Below are 20,827 nucleotides of genomic sequence, written 5' to 3' on the forward strand. Positions count from 1 at the left end.
CTCCCTCAGCACTGACCCTCCGACAGCGCCCGCTCCCTCAGCACTGACTCTCCCACAGCACCCACTCCCTCAGCCCTGACCCAGCAACAGCGCCTACTCCCTCAGCGCTGACCGTCCCACAGCACCCGCTCCCTCAGCACTGACTCCAACAGTGCCCGCTCACTCAGCAGTGAACCTCCCACACGCGCCCACTCCCTCAGCACTCACCTTCCCACAGCACCCACTCCCTCAGTGCTCACCCTCCCACAGCGCCCACTCCCTCAGCCCTGACCGTCCGACAGCACCCGCTCCCTCGGTACTGACCCTCCGACAGCGCCTGCTCCCTCAGCACTGACCCTCCCACAGCGCCCACCCCGCTGGCAAGCCTAACTCCTGATTACAGCTGTAAAGACGTCTTGGTGGGAGACATTACCCCTGGGCGCTCATTCGCCTCATGGGTAGAGTCTGGCAAGAGTGGGAGGTGGATCTATTGCGATGCCCCTTGCAGTTGAACAGCGTGCATCGCAGGAACAGCATGGGGTAGCTCACTGACCCTCTCGCCAGAACTGATGCAGCCCATCAACCGGGCATCGATCGCTCTGAACACTGTTTTAGCGTCGGTCCAGCGTCTGCCACAGAGGGGAGAGCTGACTGGAGAAGGCAACGGGGAGCCCCCGTGTTGTGGGGGAGTTCAACGCCTTCTGCAAATCGGGGACCTGGTCCACTCTCAGGCTGAGGGCGTGGGAACTGTCCTATACCTTCAGAACCTCTCTCGTGTTCAAAAAAAAAACACAGGGCGCTGTTCGAGTCTCGGGCAACTACGGGGAAAGGCCGACAGATGGAGGCAGACGAGCAGAGAGATAGCGTGAACATTCACGTTGTCCAAACATTTGAGGAGGAAATTCGTCAGACAGAATCTGTGGAACTCATTCCCGCACAGGCCAAGTCGTTGAGAGTATTTAAAGATGGAGACAGGATAGTTCCTGATTGTGAGGGACTTGAAGGGCTAGAGAAACACATCAACATGACCAAATGACAGACCAGACTCGATGGGCCGAATGGGACAATGCTGCTTCTGTATCTGGGGACTTTCGGTCTCAGACAGACAACAGAGTGAAAGGGAGAGCTCATGGGGAAAGAGGTCAGTTAGATCGGGGAGTCAGACAGCGAAAAGAAATAAAAGGGAATCAGGTTAGACAGAGTACCACAAAGACAGACAGGGAAAAGGAGACAGGGAGAGTGAGACAGACAGGGAGAAGGAGACGGGGAGAATGAGGCAGAGAGAGAGAGAAGGAGACGGGGAGAGTGAGACAGACAGGGAGAAGGAGACGGGGAGAGTGAGACAGACAGGGAGAAGGAGACGGGGAGAGTGAGACAGACAGGGAGAAGGAGACGGGGAGAGTGAGACAGACAGGGAGAAGGAGACGGGGAGAGTGAGACAGACAGGGAGAAGGAGATGGGGAGAGTGAGGCTGACAGGGAGAAGGAGACGGGGAGAGTGAGGCAGACAGGGAGAAGGAGACGGGGAGAGTGAGACAGACAGGGAGAAGGAGACGGGGAGAGTGAGACAGACAGGGAGAAGGAGACGGGGAGAGTGAGGCAGAGAGGGAGAAGGAGACGGGGAGAGTGAGACAGACAGGGAGAAGGAGACGGGGAGAGTGAGACAGAGAGGGAGAAGGAGACGGGGAGTGTGAGACAGACAGGGAGAAGGAGACGGGGAGAGTGAGACAGACAGGGAGAAGGAGATGGGGAGAGTGAGGCAGAGAGAGAGAAGGAGACGGGGAGAGTGAGACAGACAGGGAGAAGGAGACGGGGAGAGTGAGGCAGAGAGGGAGAAGGAGACGGGGAGAGTGAGACAGACAGGGAGAAGGAGACGGGGAGAGTGAGACAGACAGGGAGAAGGAGACGGGGAGAGTGAGACAGAGAGAGAGAGAAGGAGACAGGGAGAGTGAGACAGAGAGAGAGAGAAGGAGACGGGGAGAGTGAGACAGAGAGAGAGAAGGAGACGGGGAGAGTGAGACAGACAGGGAGAAGGAGACGGGGAGAGTGAGACAGAGAGGGAGAAGGAGACGGGGAGTGTGAGACAGACAGGGAGAAGGAGACGGGGAGAGTGAGACAGACAGGGAGAAGGAGATGGGGAGAGTGAGGCAGAGAGAGAGAAGGAGACGGGGAGAGTGAGACAGACAGGGAGAAGGAGACGGGGAGAGTGAGGCAGAGAGGGAGAAGGAGACGGGGAGAGTGAGACAGACAGGGAGAAGGAGATGGGGAGAGTGAGGCTGACAGGGAGAAGGAGACGGGGAGAGTGAGACAGAGAGAGAGAGAAGGAGACAGGGAGAGTGAGACAGAGAGAGAGAGAAGGAGACGGGGAGAGTGAGACAGAGAGAGAGAAGGAGACGGGGAGAGTGAGACAGACAGGGAGAAGGAGACGGGGAGAGTGAGACAGAGAGGGAGAAGGAGACGGGGAGTGTGAGACAGACAGGGAGAAGGAGATGGGGAGAGTGAGACAGAGAGGGAGAAGGAGACGGGAGAGTGAGGCAGAGAGAGAGAAGGAGACGGGGAGAGTGAGACAGACAGGGAGAAGGAGACGGGGAGAGTGAGACAGACAGGGAGAAGGAGACGGGGAGAGTGAGGCAGAGAGAGAGAAGGAGACGGGGAGAGTGAGACAGAGAGAGAGAGAAGGAGACGGGGAGAGTGAGGCAGACAGGGAGAAGGAGACGGGGAGAGTGAGACAGACAGGGAGAAGGAGACGGGGAGAGTGAGACAGACAGGGAGAAGGAGACGGGGAGAGTGAGACAGACAGGGAGAAGGAGACGGGGAGAGTGAGACAGACAGGGAGAAGGAGACGGGGAGAGTGAGGCAGAGAGAGAGAAGGAGACGGGGAGAGTGAGACAGAGAGGGAGAAGGAGACGGGGAGTGTGAGACAGACAGGGAGAAGGAGACGGGGAGAGTGAGACAGACAGGGAGAAGGAGACGGGGAGAGTGAGGCAGAGAGGGAGAAGGAGACGGGGAGAGTGAGACAGACAGGGAGAAGGAGATGGGGAGAGTGAGGCTGACAGGGAGAAGGAGACGGGGAGAGTGAGACAGAGAGAGAGAGAAGGAGACAGGGAGAGTGAGACAGAGAGAGAGAGAAGGAGACGGGGAGAGTGAGACAGAGAGAGAGAAGGAGACGGGGAGAGTGAGACAGACAGGGAGAAGGAGACGGGGAGAGTGAGACAGAGAGGGAGAAGGAGACGGGGAGTGTGAGACAGACAGGGAGAAGGAGATGGGGAGAGTGAGACAGAGAGGGAGAAGGAGACGGGAGAGTGAGGCAGAGAGAGAGAAGGAGACGGGGAGAGTGAGACAGACAGGGAGAAGGAGACGGGGAGAGTGAGACAGACAGGGAGAAGGAGACGGGGAGAGTGAGGCAGAGAGAGAGAAGGAGACGGGGAGAGTGAGACAGAGAGAGAGAGAAGGAGACGGGGAGAGTGAGGCAGACAGGGAGAAGGAGACGGGGAGAGTGAGACAGACAGGGAGAAGGAGACGGGGAGAGTGAGACAGACAGGGAGAAGGAGACGGGGAGAGTGAGACAGACAGGGAGAAGGAGACGGGGAGAGTGAGACAGACAGGGAGAAGGAGACGGGGAGAGTGAGGCAGAGAGAGAGAAGGAGACGGGGAGAGTGAGACAGACAGGGAGAAGGAGACGGGGAGAGTGAGGCAGAGAGGGAGAAGGAGACGGGGAGAGTGAGACAGACAGGGAGAAGGAGACGGGGAGAGTGAGGCAGAGAGAGAGAAGGAGACGGGGAGAGTGAGACAGACAGGGAGAAGGAGACGGGGAGAGTGAGGCAGAGAGGGAGAAGGAGACGGGGAGAGTGAGACAGACAGGGAGAAGGAGACGGGGAGAGTGAGGCAGAGAGGGAGAAGGAGACGGGGAGAGTGAGACAGAGAGGGAGAAGGAGACGGGGAGAGTGAGACAGACAGGGAGAAGGAGATGGGGAGAGTGAGACAGACAGGGAGAAGGAGACGGGGAGAGTGAGACAGACAGGGAGAAGGAGACGGGAGAGTGAGGCAGAGAGAGAGAAGGAGACGGGGAGAGTGAGACAGACAACTTGACGGAGACATAAAAGTGTGAGACACAGTAAATAAGGAAAGAGAGAGACATTGTCCTAAAGAGTAACCAGGAAAGAGAAAGTGAGATAGGGAGTGAGGGGCAGTGAATGAGTGTGAGAGAGGTATAGAGAGAGAGAGAGAGAGAGAGAGAGAGAGAGAGAAAGAGAGAGAGAGAAAGAGAGAGAGAGAGAGAGAGAACAAAAAGAGAGGGACGGACAGAGTGAGAGAGAGGCAAGTAGTGAGAGGGTCAGTCTGCAAAGAGTGACAGCGAGTGAGAGAGTCACGGACTGCACAAGAAAGAGATAAAGGAAAGTGGTTCAAGAGAGAGGGGGAGACAGGCACCATGAGAAAGAGAATGAGAGATACGGGGCGAGACAGAATGAGACAAGAAAACAGACCAAGTCAGCCGAACACCATCAGGGAAACAGAGCGCATGGCAGACACTCAGATGCAGAGGGTGAACGAGAACAGGATGCTGTCTGTTCAGTGAAACAGTGCAGAGCAGTCAGCGGTAATGTTTGTTCAGAGCGATTGCTTACTTAGGCACAGCGTCCAGGACCACAGTCTGGCCAGAAACCAACCAAGGGAAATAACTGAGGGGGGGGGAAACATTTACGGGGGCCGCCTGGGATTCCCAAGGGGGGCAGGAAATAATGGGGTGCACCGTAGAAACAAGAGGCTGGAGAGGGGGTAACTACTCAGGGGCAGGCAAGGAGGCTGTGGGGGGTAATTGTTAGGGTACAGATAAGGAGGCTGTGGGGGGTAATTGTTAGCGAGCAGATAAGGAGGCTGTGGGGGATAATTGGGGGATTGTGGGTAATTCAGGAGTGGGGGCAATTGGGGACAGTGGGTAATACAGGAGGGGGGTAATTGGGGGACAGTGGGTAATATAGGAGAGGGGGTAATTGGGAGGCAGCGGTTAATACAGGACAGGGGGTAATTGGGGACAGCGGGTAATATAGGAAAGGGGATAATTGGGGACAGTGGGTAATACAGGAAAGGGGGACAGTAGGTTATACAGGAGGAGGGTAATTGGGGACAGCGGGTAATATAGAAGGGGGGCAACTGGGGGGCAGCGGGTTATATAGGAGGGGGGTAATTGGGGGACAGCGGGTTATACAGGAGGGGGGTAATTGGGGACAGCGGGTAATATAGAAGGGGGCAACTGGGGGGCAGCGGGTTATATAGGAGGGGGGTAATTGGGGGACAGCGGGTTATACAGGAGGGGGGTAATTGGGGGACAGTGGGTAATATAGGAGATGGGGCAATTGGGGGACAGAGGGTTATACAGGACATGGGTAATTGGGGTCAGCATGTAATATAGGAGAGGGGGTAATTGGGGACAGCGGGTTATACAGGAGAGGGGGTAATTAGGGGACAGCGGGTTATTCAGGACAGGGAGATAATTGGGGGACAGTGGGTTATACAGGAGGGGGATAATTGGGGGACAGTGGGTTATACAGGAGGGGGGTAATTGGGGGACAGCGGGTTATACAGGAGGAGGGTAATTGGGGGACAGCGGGTTATACAGGAGGGGGATAATTGGGGGACAGTGGGTTATACAGGAGAGGGGGTAATTGGGGGACAGCGGATTATACAGGAGGAGGGTAATTGGGGGACAGTGGGTTATATAGGAGGGTGTAATAGGAGGACAGAGGGATATACAGGACAGGGGGGCAATTGGGGGACAGCAGGTTATACAGGACAGGGGAGTAATTGGGAGACAGTGGGTTATACGGGGGGGGGGGTAATTGCGGGAGAGTGGGTTATACGGGGGAGTGTAATTGGGGGAGAGCGGGATATACAAGACGGGTGTAATTGGGAGACAGCGGGTAATATAGGAAGGGGGTAATTGGGGGACAGTGGGTTACACAGGAGGGGGGTAATTGGGAGACAGCGGGTAATATAGGAGGGGGGTAATTGGGGGACAGTGGGTTATACAGGAGGGGCATAATTGGGGGACAGTGGGTTACACAGGAGGGGGGTAATTGGGTAACAGTGGGTAATATAGGATGGGGGCTAATTGGGGGACAGTGGGTTATACAGGAGGGGGCTAATTGGGGGACAGTGGGTTATACAGGAGGGGGGTAATTGGGGACAGCGGGTAATATAGGAAGGGGGCAATTGGGGACAGCGGGTTACACAAGAGGGGGGTAATTGGGGGGACAGTGGGTTATACAGGACAGGGGGGTAATTGGGGGACAGTGGGTTATAGAGGAGAGGGGGGGAATTGGGGGACAGTGGGTTATACAGGGGGGGTAATTGGTGGACAGTGGGTTATACGGGGGGGGTTAATTGGGGGACAGAGGGTTATACAGGAGAGGGGAGTAATTGGTGGACAGCGGGTTATACGGCGGGGTAATTGGGGGACAGTGGGTTATACAGGAGGGGGGTAATTGGGGGACAGTGGGTTATACAGGACAGGGGGGTATTTGTGGGACAGTGGGTTTTGCAGGAGGGGTGTAATTGGGGGACATTGGGTACATAGGAGAAGGGGTAATAGGGGTACAGTGGGTTATACAGGAGGGGGGTAATTGGGGGACAGTGGGTTATACAGGACAGGGGGGTAATTGTGGGACAGTGGGTTTTGCAGGAGGGGTGTAATTGGGGGACATTGGGTACATAGGAGAAGGGGTAATAGGGGTACAGTGGGTTATACAGGAGGGGGTAATTGGGGGACAGTGGGTGAGACAGGAGGGGGGTAATTGGGGACAGCGGGTTTTATAGGACAGGGGTTAATTGGGGGACAGCGAGTAATATAGAAGGGGAGTAATTGGGGGACAGTGGGTGAGACAGGAGGGGGGTAATTGGGGACAGCGGGTTTTATAGGACAGGGGTTAATTGGGGGACAGCGAGTAATATAGAAGGGGAGTAATTGGGGGACAGTGGGTTATACAGGAGGGGGGTAATTGGGGGACAGCAGGTCATATAGGCGGGGGGGTAATTGGGGACAGTGGGTTTTACAGGACGGGAGGTAATTGGGAGACAGCGGGTAATATAGGAGGGGGGCAATTGGGGGACAATGGGTTATACAGGAGGGGGGTAATTGGGGGACAGCGGGTTATACAGGACAGTGGAGTAATTGGGGGACAGCGGGTTATACAGGAGGGGGGTAATTGGGGTCTGTGGGTTATACAGGAGGGGGTAATTGGGGGACAACGGGTTATACAGGAGAGGGGTAATTGAGAGACAGCGGGTTATACAGGAGGGGGTAATTGGGGGACAGCGGGTGATTCAGGAGGGGTTAATTCGGAGACAGTGGGTTATACAGGAGGGGGGTAATTGGGGGACAGCGGGTTATACAGGAGGGGGGTAATTGGGGTCTGTGGGTTATACAGGAGGGGGTAATTGGGGAACAAAGGGTTATACAGGAGAGGGGTAATTGGGGGACAGCGGGTGATTCAGGAGGGGTTAATTCGGAGACAGTGGGTTATACAGGAGGGGGGTAATTGGGGGACAGCGGGTTATACAGGAGGGGAGTAATTGGGGGACAGCGGGTTATACAGAAGTGGGGTAATTGGGGGACAGTGGGTTATACAGGAGGGGGGTAATTGGGGAAGAGTGGGTTATCCAGGAGGGGGGTAATTAGGGGACAGCGGGTTATACAGGACAGTGGAGTAATTGGGGGACAGCGGGTTATACAGGAGGGGGGTAATTGGGGGACAGTGGGTTATCCAGGAGGGGGGTAATTAGGGGACAGTGGGTTATCCAGGAGGGGGGTAATTGGGGGACAGTGGGTTATACAGGAGGGGGGTAATTGGGGGACAGCGGGTAATATAGGAGGGGGGTAATTGGGGGATAGGGGGTTATACAGGAGTGGGGTAATTGGGGGATAGGGGGTTATACAGGAGGGGAGTAATTGGGGGACAGTGGGTTATACAGGAGGGGGGTAATTGGGGGACAGTGGGTTATATAGGAGGTGGGTAATTGGGGGATAGTGGGGTATACAGAGGGGGGTAATTGTGTGACATTGGGTTATACAGGAGGGGGGTAATTGGGAGATGGGGGTTATACAGGAGGGGGGTAATTGGGGGATAGGGGGTTATACAGGAGTGGGGTAATTGGGGGATAGTGGGTTATACAGGAGGGGGATAATTGGGGAATAGGGGGTTATACAGGAGGGGGATAATTGGGAGATAGGGGGTTATACAGGAGGGGGGTAATTGGGGGACAGTGGGTTATCCAGGAGGGGAGTAATTGGGGGACAGTGGGTTATCCAGGAGGGGGGTAATTGGGGGACAGTGGGTTATACAGGAGTGAGGTAATTGGGGGACAGTGGGTTATACAGGAGGGGGGTAATTGGGGGACAGTGGGTTATACAGGAGGCGGGTAATTGGGGGACAGTGGGTTATATAGGAGACAGGGTAATTGGGGGACAGCGGCTTATACAGGAGGGGGGTAATTGGGGGACAGTGGGTTATATAGGAGGGGGGTAATTGGGGGACATCGGGTTATACAGGAGGGGGGTAATTGGGGGACAGTGGGTTATACAGGAGGGGGGTAATTGGGGGACAGCGGGTTATACAGGAGGGGGGTAATTGGGGGATAGGGGGTTATACAGAAGGGTGGTAATTGGGGGACAGTGGGTTATACGGGAGGGGGTAATTGGGGGACAGCGGGTTATACGGGAGGGGGGTAATTGGGGGACAGCGGGTTATACGGGAGGGAGGTAATTGGGGACAGTGGGTTACACAGGAGTGGGGTAATTGGGGGACAGTGGGTTACACAGGAGGGGGGTAATTGGGGGACAGTGGATTACACAGGAGGGGGGTAATTGGGGGACAGCGGGTTATACAGGAGGGGGGTAATTGGGGGACAGTGGGTTATATAGGAGGGGGGTAATTGGGGGACAGCGCGTTATACAGGAGGGGGGTAATTGGGGGACAGTGGGTTATACGGGAGGGGGGTAATTGGGGGACAGCGGGTTATACAGGAGGGGGGTAATTGGGGGACAGCGGGTTACACAGGAGGGGGGTAATTGGGGGACAGTCGATTACACAGGAGGGGGGTAATTGGGGGACAGCGGGTTATACGGGAGGGGGGTAATTGGGGGACAGTGGGTTATACAGGAGGGGAGTAATTGGGGGACAGTGGGTTACACAGGAGGGGGGTAATTGGGGGAGAGCGGGTAATACCCAGCGGGCTCTCGGAGAGACTCACCCGTACGAGGTAGGAGACACCGGATCCCATCACCTGGTCGTCTGGATGGAGCCAGCCCCGACTTGGCTTGTTCACAAAGCTGCCATGGCGTGTCCACTCGTCACCCCCGAGCTGGCCGCCCTCCACTCGCGTCTTCTTCCCTCCTCCTCCTCCTCCTCCTGCTCCTCCTCCTCCTCCGCAGCCCAGCCGGTTCATGTCCTGCCAACGGGGAGAGAAGTCAGGCTCAGCCCCCGAGTGACTGGCGCCCCCGTCGCCCAGGCCTGGCGCTGCCCCTGCCCCTGCCACCCCCTTCGACTGGAGCAGGCCGGCCGGGTTGGAGAGCTTCAGGTTCCCCATCCTGGGGAAGAAGGAGCACAGGGTGGTGGGGCTGTCCTCCGGCCCGGGGGGCAGCTCTGCCCCCTCGGCGGGCAGGATGGGGGCCAGGGAGGAGGAGGAGGCAGAGGGAGGCAGCAGCGCCTCCCCATGGGCAGCCTCGGAAGGGTGGTCGTTGTGGAAGTGGCTGTACTTATTCTTCAGCAACAGATCCATGACGCTCCTCAGCCCCTCTCATCCCCGGGCCACCTCCCCCGTCCTAATTCCTCTGCTTTTCCAACTCCCCTCAGATTCCAGACGGGCAGGAGCAACCTGTGAGGACTAGAGTCTGTTGGAGGAGCAAATGGGGGAGGGTGGGCGAGAGACGGATGAAAAACAAGGGCTTTTGCCCGAAACGTTGATTTCGCTGCTCGTTGGATGCTGCCTGAACTGCTGTGCTCTTCCAGCACCACTAATCCAGTATTTGATTTTCAGCATCTGCAGTCATTGTTTTTACCTAGATGAAAAACAAGTCCCACCAGTCTGTCACTCACTAACCCCCCCCCCCCCCCCCTCCAAGTGATCCCACCAGTTTGCTGAATATTTGTCCACTTCTGAGCACAGCGATCGAAAGAAGCTTCTGCTGAATTCTGGAGGCGACTCGTTCAGTTCCGAATGCACCGATTCAGACTGGGCTCACTTGTTGACGGCAGACTTCCAGCCCCCCCCCTCCCGGGAACAGAAGGGAATTCATTGCCCAAAAAAATGAGAGGAAAGAGTCCCGCACCCAGGAGACGAGCACAGGGGACGGCAAGCAGGAGACGCGATGTGCGGGGGGGGTCTGAGAGTGAGAGAGGGAAAGGGAGGCAAACGGCAGGGCACGCTCCTGAATCCACCGCTGCCCCCTCGGGGATTTCAAGGGCTGGGGAACCGTGAGGAGGGCTCTCTGTCGGCGGAGCGAGGGAGGTCCATGCCTCCTGGTTGGGAGATGCTGCAGGCTTTGAATGGGAGGGGAACTGGGCAACACAGAGAGAGAGAGAGAGAGAGAGAGAGAGGGAGGGAGGGAGAGAAGGAAAAAATGACAAGCAACTGCTCAGGCAGCTCTTGCAAGTTTTATTAATGAAAAGAAAAAAGGTAGGAGAGAGAGCTTTTAGAATGCGTGTGTGTGGTCATGAATAATTCCAGCAGTGCTCGGCCAATAGCCTCTGGGGTACTTTACTCAATGAAGAGAGACTTGCTGACTCACGCACAACAGTCGATAAGACTCCCAGCTCCTCGGGCTTCAGAGAGAGCTAGCCTCCTACAGAAAGGCCCCATGGTACTCTCAGGCCTGACCTATTTCTGTCTGCCTCCTTGCTTTTCAGTGACATACCGTGCAGAGCGAGGGCTGCCCCCCAGCCGCCCCCCAGCCCCACACACTGCCCGGGGCAGCCAGGGGTGTGTTATAGAGAGAGAGTATAGCTCCCTCTGCACTGTCTCCCCCACCACACACTTCCCAGGGTAGGGGAGTGTGTCAGAGAGGGAGAGAGAGAGACAGACAGAGAGAGAGAGAGAGAGAGAGACAGACAGAGAGACAGAGAGAGAGAGAGAGAGAGAGAATGTAAAGCTCCCTCTACACTGTCTTCCCCATCACACACTTCCCAGGGTGGGGAGTGTGTCAGAGAGGGAGAGAGAGAGACAGACAGAGAGAGAGAGAATGTAAAGCTTCCTCTACACTGTCTTCCCCATCACACACTTCCCAAGGCAGTGGGGTGTGTTAGAGAGAGAGTAAAGCCCCCTCTACACTGTCCCCCCCCCCATCCCAGGAACAGGGACAGCACGGGGTTAGATACAGAGTAAGGCTCCCTTCACACTGTCCCCCCCGCCAATCCCAGGGACAGCATGGGGTTAGATACAGAGTAAAGCTCTCTCTACAATTTCCCCCCCCATCCCAGGGACAGCACAGAGTTAGATACAGAGTAAAGCTTCCTCTACAATTATCCCCCCATTCCAGGGACAGCATGGGGTTAGATACAGAGTAAAGCTCCCTCTACACTGAGGTAAAAACAATAACTGCAGATGCTGGAAACCAAATACTGGATTAGTGGTGCTGGAAGAGCACAGCAGTTCAGGCAGCATCCAACGAGCAGTCCCTCCCCATCCCAGGGACAGCATGGGGTTAGATCCAGAGTAAGGCTTCCTTCACAATGTCCCCCCTCATCCCAGGGACAGGAACAGGGACAGCACGGGGTTAGATACAGAGTAAGGCTTCCTTCACACTGTCCCCCCATCCCAGGACAGGAATAGCATGGGGTTAGGCCCTAAATTTGAAGTTTTCCTTTTTTAACCATGTGCAGTTCTGGTTGCCCTGTTACAGGAAGGATATTATTCAACTGTAGAGGGCTCAGGAGAGATTGACCAGAAGGTTGCTGGGAACAGAGGGTTTGAGTTACAGAGATAGGCCAGAGAGGAGCCTGAGGGGTGACCTTTTATGGGTTTATAAGATCACGAGTGTCTTAGAGTGAAGAGCCAAGGCCTTTTCCCCAGGCTGTGGGAGTCCCAAACTATTGGGTAGAGGTTTAAGGTGGGACGGAAAAGATTTAAAAAGGACTTGAGGTGCAATTTTCTTTCACACAGGGCGTGCTTCGCGTGTGGGACAGACTTTCTGGGGAACTGGTGGACATTGATAATAGTTACAAAATTCAAAAGACATTTGGATGAATGGGAAAGGTTTGGAGGGATATGGGCTAGGAGCAAGCAGGAGGGACTAGTTCAGTTTGGAATCATGAGTTGGGCCGAAGGGTCTCTCTCTGTGATGTCTGACTTTCCGGTAAGGGGGTCCCAGCATTTATAGCCCACCCCAAGGTGCCCAGAGGGTAATAAAGAGTCCACCGCATCGCTGTGGGTCTGGAGTCACTTGTAGGCCGGACCGGGTTTAAGACGGCCATCTCCTCCCCTAAAAGGACATGAGTGAACCAAGTGGGAATTTTTCCAACAATTGAAAGTTGAACGTGTAACCGACTTCTGAGGAGAAAGCGAACTGGAACCAGTTTTTTTATGTGGAAAGGTGTCTTTTTCTTCCTCACAATGACAACAGTGACAGCACAAGACGAGGCCATTTGACCCAGCGCGACAGTACTAGCCCTCCCTTCCACCCGTTACCAATTAAAATGAGTCAACCTCCTGAAAGTTGATCAATAGATCTGCAGAGCTGAAAAACGTGTTGCTGGAAAAGCGCAGCAGGTCAGGCAGCATCAAAGAGAAGGAGAATCGACGATTCGGGCATAAGCCCTTCTTCAGGAAAGGTACCAAAAACAATAGATCTATAGAACCCATCTCCTAGGCCCCACTGTCCAGGAAAGGCCGCCAGCATTCTCAAAGATCCACCCCACCCTGGCAATGTTTCTCTACCACCGGGGAGAAGGTACAGAAGCCTGAACACACGCACCAGCCGGTTTCGGAACAGTTTCTACCCTCCTGTTGTTAGAATATTGAATGGACTCACAAACTCTTAACATTCGCCTGTCCCTGTGTTTTTGATTTTGCTGCTGTTTACCTATTATTCACTTGTCTATGCGACTTAACTCTGTGATCTGTCTGTGTTGCTCGCAAAACAAAGCTTTCCACTGTGCCTCGGTACACGGGACAATCAATTCAATTCAATTCAAGGTCTCCGCACTCTGGAGGGGGGGGGGCTGAATTCCACAGATTCCTCTGTGAGATCTAAGTCCTCCTCATGCCTGTTTTAAAACGGCCCCCGCTTATTCGAAAAACGACAGCCTATCCTCGGTGGCCCCACAAGGCAAATGTCTTCTCCACACCGACTTTATCAACCTTCCTTCGGATCTTTCCCACATCAATTAGAGTCATCTCTCGTTCTTTTAAAGGCCAGGGGGTGAGAGCCTAAACGGCTCATTCTCTGCTCAGTGGCTAGCACTGTTGCCTCAAGGCGCCAGGACCCCAGGTTCGGTTTGCGCCCACCCCCTTAGGCGACTGGCTGTGTGGGGTTTGCACATTCACCACCCCCCACCCCATCTGTGTGGGTTTCCACTGGGTACTCCGGTTTCCTCCCACAGTCCAAAGATGTGCAGGCTAGGGTGGATTGACCATGCTAAATTGTCCCATAGTGCCCAGGGATGTGCAGGTTAGGGTGGATTGGCCATGCTAAATTGTCTCATAGTGCCCAGGGATGCACAGGTTAGGGTGGATTGGCCATGCTAAATTGTCCTGTAGTGCCCAGGGATGCGCAGGTTAGGGTGGATTGGCCATGCTAAATTGTCCCATAGTCCCCAGGGATGTGCAGGTTAGGGTGGATTGGCCATGCTAAATTGTCCCATAGTCCCCAGGGATGTGCAGGTTAGGGTGGATTGGCTGTGCTAAATTGTCCCATAGTGTTCAGACGAGGCCTCACCAAGGTCCTGTACAACCCCAACATGACTTCCCCAACTCCTGTACTCAAAGGCCTGAGCAATGAAGGCAAGTGTGCCAAACGTCTTCTTAAACACCCTGTGACGCAAACTTCAAAAGAATCAAGCACCCGAACCCCGAGCTCTCTCTGTCCTACTGTCCTGTTCGTTCTACCAAAATGTTTATCTGAATTAAATTCCATTGAACGTGACTAATGTCTTGCAGCTGTCCTTAAAATGTACCTTAATTTTGACACAATCCTGAAATCTACAGAAACAAATCATAAAATAAATAGCAACGCATCAAGTCCTGAAACAAAAAAGCAGTGTTCTTTCCTCCCGTGCTTCCAAGCAACAACTCCCCGATGGCCAGTAAACGCAGTAATTATTTGCTTGTGAACAGGCCACAATACCATTAAAGGCTCTTTCTGATAATTACAGAGTGCCGGCGTTGTGTCAGGAAGATGAGGTGGGGAGCAACTCAGGAAGCAGCGTCACAGAAGCATGTGAGTCTAATCAACACACCTCACCCCCAAAACTCATCTACCTCGGGGAGACTGGACGCCAACTCTCGGAGGGCTTCAGGGAACATCTCTGGGACACGCAACGCCCCATGGCTGACCATTTCAACTCCCCCTCCCACTCCGCCAAGGACGTGCAAGTCCTGGGCCTCCTCCACCGCCAAACTCTAGCCACCCAACGCCTGGAGGGAGAACACCTCATCTCTCACCTTGGGACCCTCCAACCACACGACATCAACGTCGATTTTCACCAGTTTCCTCATCTCCCCTCCCCCCCCACCTTATCCCAGATCCAGCCCTCCAACCGCCATCTTGAACTGTCCTACCTCTCCATCTTCCTTCCCACCCAACCACTCCACCACCCCGCCCATCTCCGACCTATGACCTCTCCCCCATCCCACCTGCATCTACCTTCTCAGCTACCTTCCCCCACTAAGCCTCCTCTTTATCTCTCAGCCCCCCTTCACCGATCCACCACCTCACGTTTCTGATTAAGGGCTTATGCCCAAAATGTCGACTTTCCTGCTCCTCGGATGCTGCCCGATCGGCTGTGCTTTTCCAGCACCACACTTAACCACCCGACTGTCTCACGGCGCAAGATCTCAATCTCCTCTACCCTCACTGAGCGGACCACGAAGAGGAAAGAGGCAGAATTCCCAGTCAAGAGAGCGACCCTTGTGGTTGGCACTCCAAAGTGCATCTTTATCTGCGCATGGTCACTGCAGGTGAGATTGACCGAGCAGCGGACGAGATTCTGGCTGGCATGGTTTGGGGATGGCACTCAGATTGGTGGCGCAACGGACAGTGAAGAAAGGGGACCTAAGATTGCAACAGGATTTGATCATTTGGGCCAATGGGCTGAGGAGTGGCGGTTGGAGTTCAGTTTGGATAAATGCCAGGTGCTGCATTTTGGTCAAACAAACAAGAGACAGGACTTACACAGTCAACGATAGGGGGTCAGGAAGAGCGGCGCTGGAAAAGCACAGCCGGTCAGGCAGCATCCGAGGGGCAGGAGAGTCGACACTTTGGGCATAATAGGATGATGATAGGCCGTTGGGTTGGGTTGTGGAACAGAGAGACCGAGGGGTTCAGGGACAGAGTTCCTTGAAAGTGGTGTCACAGGTAGACAGGGTGGTAGAGAAGGCGTTTAGCATCGAGTACAGGGGTCCAGACGTAATGTCCCAGTTGCTCAGGACATTGGTCAGGACATATTTGGAGTAATCCTTCCAATTCTGGTTGCCCCACTCTAGGAAGGATGTCATTCAACTGGAAGTGAAACAGAAAAATCTCACAAACCATGTTACTAAGACTGAAAGGTTTGTGTTATAAGGAGAGGCTGGGGCTTGTCTTCCCTGGAACGTTGGAGGTTGGTCGTTTGTATAAATAACAAACGGCCGTGGGCCCAACACTGATGCCTGCCTCTTATAATACGTCCTTTGTCAGTCTTTCCCCTCTCACCTTCCACCTCTACCCTCCAACTTTGGACTCCCCTATCCTAGGGAAAAGACGGTGGCTATTCACCTCCCCGTGATCTGCTAAACTTCTGTCTCACACTGTGAGGCCAGTTTGGCGTCCAAGCGGCTAGCTCTCCCTGAATCCCACGCGATCTGGTGGCTCCGTGGTTAGCACTGCTGCCTCGCAGCACCTGGGACCCGGGTTCTATCCCAGCCTCGGGGCTACTGTCTGCGTGGAGTTTGCACATTCTCCCCCCCCCACCCCCACCACCCAGCGTCTGCGTGGGTTTCCTCCGGGTGCTCCGGTTTCCTCCCACAGTCCAAAGATGTGAAGTGGCCATGCTAAATTGCCCACAGTGATCGGTGCATGAGCAAGAAGTGGGTCTGCGTGGGTTGCTCTTCGGTGGGTCGGTGTGGACTTGCTAGGCCAAAGGGCCTATTTCTGCACTGTAGGGAACCTAATCTAATCAAATCTAACCAGTCCGCCATGGGGAATCTCGTCGAAGACTTCACTAACGTCTATCGATTCAGTGGAGATGTCCCAATTGTTTCCGCTCCAGTCAATTACGATCCTTAGAAGGGTACAAATGAGGAACGAGATCAGGCCAATTAAGCCTGCTCTGACATTTGACAAAGATCGTGGCTGGTTTTATCTGAACCTCAACTCTATGTGCCCACATTTACCAACCCCCTCCCCCCGTCAACCAACCCCCGCCCCACACCCGATAATCTTTAATTCCCTGAAAATTCCCTCCTCCTTAAAAAAAACTCCGCATCCTGTATTTTCTGAGGATGCAATTCCAAAGAAACCACAACCTTCTGAGATAACAGAACGTTTCCTCGTCTCTGTTCGGAATGGGCGACCCCTTATTTTCCGACAGCGATCACCCAGTTGTCCCACAAGAGGAAACACCCTCAGGATCTTAAGACGTTTCAATAAAGTGACCTCTGACTCTCCTGAACTCCAACGGAGTCACACAGCAAGGAAACAGTCCCTTGGGCCCAACCCGTCCATAATCCCAAACTAATCTAGTCCCAAACCTGCCCCGCTCCTGGCCCACATCCCTCTCCTATTCATGGACTTATCCGAATCTCTTTTAAACCTTGTAACCGTACCCACGTCCACCACTTCCTCTGGATGTACATTCCACACACGAACCACCCTCTGTGTAAAAACGTTGACACTTATGCCCTTTTGAAGTCTATCCCCTCTCACCTTACACTAAAAGAGACCTTTTTCACACAGAGGGTGGTACGTGTATGGAATGATCCACCCTAATCTGCACATCCCTGGACACGATGGGACAATTTAGCATGGCCAATCCACCCTAACCTGTACATCCCTGGGCACTATGGGACAATTTAGCATGGCCAATCCACCCTAACCTGCACATCCCTGGGCACTATGGGACAATTTAGCATGGCCAATCCACCCTGACCTGCACATCCCTGGGCACTACGGGACAATTTAGCATGGCCAATCCACCCTAACCTGCACATCCCTGGGCATTATGGGACAATTTAGCATGGCCAATCCACCCTAACCTGCACATCCCTGGGGCACTATGGGACAATTTAGCACGGCCAATCCACCCTAACCTGCACATCCCTGGGGCATTATGGGACAATTTAACATGGCCAATCCACCCTAACCTGCACATCCCTGGGCACTACGGGATAATGCCTCTGCTGAACCCCACAACACAGGCTACAAGGCGCTTTAGCTGACTGCCAGATGGTGAAGGGGCGCTACTTGAATGCAGGTCCTAATAAACGCCAGGCTCACCTGGAGCTTGGAGGTACCTGTAAACATTGGTCAAAGAAGTGTGCTGAGAGTTATTCCGGGATGCACACTTTGCCGCGGTTGGGATTTACGTTCGGAAAAACTGCATTTGTAGAGCGCCCTGCACATACCGGGGTTCCCCTGAAGCAGCCGGCGAGGTGGTGTTCTTCCTTTTCAGGTACCATCCCTCCCCCTACCCCCCCACCCGGGCAAAAGCAGGAGGGTTCACCTCTTGGCCAATGTCATTCCAGTAACACGCCCAAGATCTGGCTGTCTCCCACAGTGTGGGAACCAGCTGTCGAAATTACTGCATTGCAATAGCGACCGCAGTCATCGGGCATGGAAGAGTGATTGCACGACCTCAGCCAATGGAAGGAGCTGGGGTTGGTGGTGGGGGTGGGTGAGGGGGGTGGGGGGCGGGTGCTCTGCTGCTGTGAAAAGCTGTCAATGGCACAGGGCCTATGCTCTCTGCTGGTTTCCCCACACCACTGCTGTAGTGCTGCTCTGCTGAAGATGTGTCTAACAGGGACACAGGGTCACTCTGGGTTGCGAACGGACTTCACGTGGTGTCCTTCATTAACTCACCACCATCCCTTCACCAACACGAACCCGCCCCAACTTGCAAAGAACCACAGCAGGGTCCGCGAGCAAAACGTTAACCCTCAGCTACCCAGGGATCCAACAGCGCTCCAGACCAACACCTTGTTTTTAAAGGGTTACCTTTCAGAGTAGACAGAGAGAGAGACACAGAGAGAGAGAGAGAGAGAGAGACAGAGAGAGATGGGAGGTAGACAGAGAGAAAGAGGGAGAGACAGAGAGTGGGAGGTTGACAGAGAGAGAGAGAGAGAGAGAGAGAGACAGAGGTGGAGAGATTAAGGAAGGAAATTCCAGTGCTGAGGGCCCTAGGCAGCAACGGTGACAGGATGGAAAAGAGCAGGATGTGAGAGGGGACAGGTATGGGGGAGAACAGGGGTCTCAATAAGTCATAGGCCAGAGGGGTGTAGGGGGCTGGAGGGAGTGACAGAGATAGGGAGGGGGTGTAGGGGCTGGAGGGGGTGACAGAGATAGGGAGGGGGTGGAGGGGGCTGGAGGGGGGGACAGAGATAGGGAGGGGGTGTAGGGGCTGGAGGGGGTGACAGAGATAGGGAGGGGGTGAAGGGGGCTGGAGGGGGTGACAGAGAGAGGGAGGGGGTGTAGGGGCTGGAGGGGGTGACAGAGATAGGGAGGGGGTGTAGGGGCTGGAGGCGGTGACAGAGATAGGGAGGGGGGTGTAGGGGGATGGAGGGGGTGACAGAGATAGGGAGGGGGTGTAGGGGCTGGAGGGGGTGACAGAGAGAGGGAGGGGGTGCAGGGGGCTGGAGGGGGTGACAGAGATAGGGAGGGGGTGGAGGGGGCTGGAGGGGGTGACAGAGACAGGGAGGGGGTGTAGGGGGCTGGAGGGGGTGACAGAGATAGGGAGGGGGGTGTAGGGGGCTGGAGGGGGTGACAGAGTTAGGGAGGGGGTGTAGGGGCTGGAGGGGGTAACAGAGATAGGGAGGGGGTGTAGGGGGCTGGAGGGGGTGACAGAGATAGGGAGGGGGTGTAGGGGGTTGGAGGGGGTAACAGAGATAGGGAGGGGGTGTAGGGGGCTGGAGGGGGTGACAGAGATAGGGAGGGGGTGTAGGGGCTGGAGGGGGTGACAGAGATAGGGAGGGGGTGGAGGGGGCTGGAGGGGGTAACAGAGATAGGGAGGGGGTGTTGGGGCTGGAGGGGGGTGACAGAGATAGGGAGGGAGTGACAGAGATAGGGAGGGGGTGTAGGGGGCTGGAGGGGGTGACAGAGATAGGGAGGGGGTGTAGGGGCTGGAGGGGGTGACAGAGATAGGGAGGGGGTGTAGGGGGCTGGAGGGGGTGACAGAGATAGGGAGGGGGTGTAGGGGCTGGAGGGGGGGGGAGGGGGGGGGGGGGGGGGGGGGGGGGGGCTGGGGGGGGGGGGGGTGGGGGGGGGGGGGGGGGGGAGGGGGGGGGGGGGGGGGGGGGGGGGGGGGGGGTGGAGGGGAGGGGGGGGGTGGGGGGGGGGGAGGGGGGGGGGGGGGGGGGGGGGGGGGGGGGGGAGGGGGGGGGGGGGGGGGGGAGGGGGGGGGGGCGGGGGGGGGGGGGGGGAGGGGGGGGGGGGGGGGGAGGGGGGGGGGGGGGGGGGGGGGGGGGGGGGGGGGGGGGGGGGGGGGGGGGGGGGGAGGGGGGGGTGGGGGGGGGGCTGGAGGGGGAGAGGGGGGGGGGGAGGGGGTGGGGGGGGGGGGGGAGGGGGGGGGGAGGGGGTGGAGGGGGGCGGGAGGGGGGGGAGGGTGGGGAGGGGGGGGGCTGGAGGGGGGAGAGGAGGGGGGAGGGGGGGTGGAGGGGGCGGGAGGGGGGGGGAGGGGGGGGGGAGGGGGGGGGAGGGGGGGGGGGGGGGCTGAGGGGGGGAGGGGGAGGGGAGGGGGGGGGGAGAGGAGGGGGGGGGGAGGGGGGGTGGGGGTGACAGAGATAGGGAGGGGGTGTAGGGGCTGGAGGGGGGTGACAGAGATAGGGAGGGGGTGTAGGGGGCTGGAGGGGGTGACAGAGATAGGGAGGGGGGTGTAGGGGGCTGGAGGGGGTAACAGAGATAGGGAGGGGGTGTAGGGGGCTGGAGGGGGTGACAGAGATAGGGAGGGGGTGTAGGGGCTGGAGGGGGTGACAGAGATAGGGAGGGGGTGTAGGGGGCTGGAGGGGGTGACAGAGATAGGGAGGGGGTGAGGGGGTGGAGGGGGTGACAGAGATAGGGAGGGGGTGTTGGATGGGGGGTGACAGAGATAGGGAGGGGGTTGTAGGGGGCTGGAGGGGGTGACAGAGATACGGGAGGGGGTGGAGGGGCTGGAGGGGGTGACAGAGATAGGGAAGGGGGTGTAGGGGGACTGGAGGGGGTGACAGAGATAGGGAGGGGGTGTAGGGGCTGGAGGGGGTAACAGAGATAGGGAGGGGGTGTAGAGGCTGGAGGGGGTGACAGAGATAGGGAGGGGGTGTAGGGGCTGGAGGGGATGACAGAGATAGGGAGGGGGTGTAAGGGCTGGAGGGGGTGACAGAGATAGGGAGGGGGGTGGCGGGGGTGACAGAGATAGGGAGGTTGTGGAGGGGGTGACAGAGATCCCCTTGAACAAATAGAGGTTGATGAAGAG

General features: G+C 56.3%; 1 protein-coding gene across 1 annotated transcript in view; it reads right to left on the reverse strand.

Moving 5' to 3' along the window:
- The window catches only part of LOC140464198 (SHC-transforming protein 1-like), a 132,741-nt gene that overhangs the window by 24,565 nt on the left and 87,349 nt on the right, over positions 1-20,827 (reverse strand). The window contains exon 3 of the mRNA XM_072559049.1: positions 9,225-9,422. Within this exon, the coding sequence (XP_072415150.1) occupies positions 9,225-9,422 (198 nt within the window). The remainder of the gene's footprint in view (positions 1-9,224; positions 9,423-20,827) is intronic.

Source organism: Chiloscyllium punctatum, chromosome 39 (assembly GCF_047496795.1).
Source record: "Chiloscyllium punctatum isolate Juve2018m chromosome 39, sChiPun1.3, whole genome shotgun sequence".
Taxonomy (NCBI): Eukaryota; Metazoa; Chordata; class Chondrichthyes; order Orectolobiformes; family Hemiscylliidae; genus Chiloscyllium; species Chiloscyllium punctatum.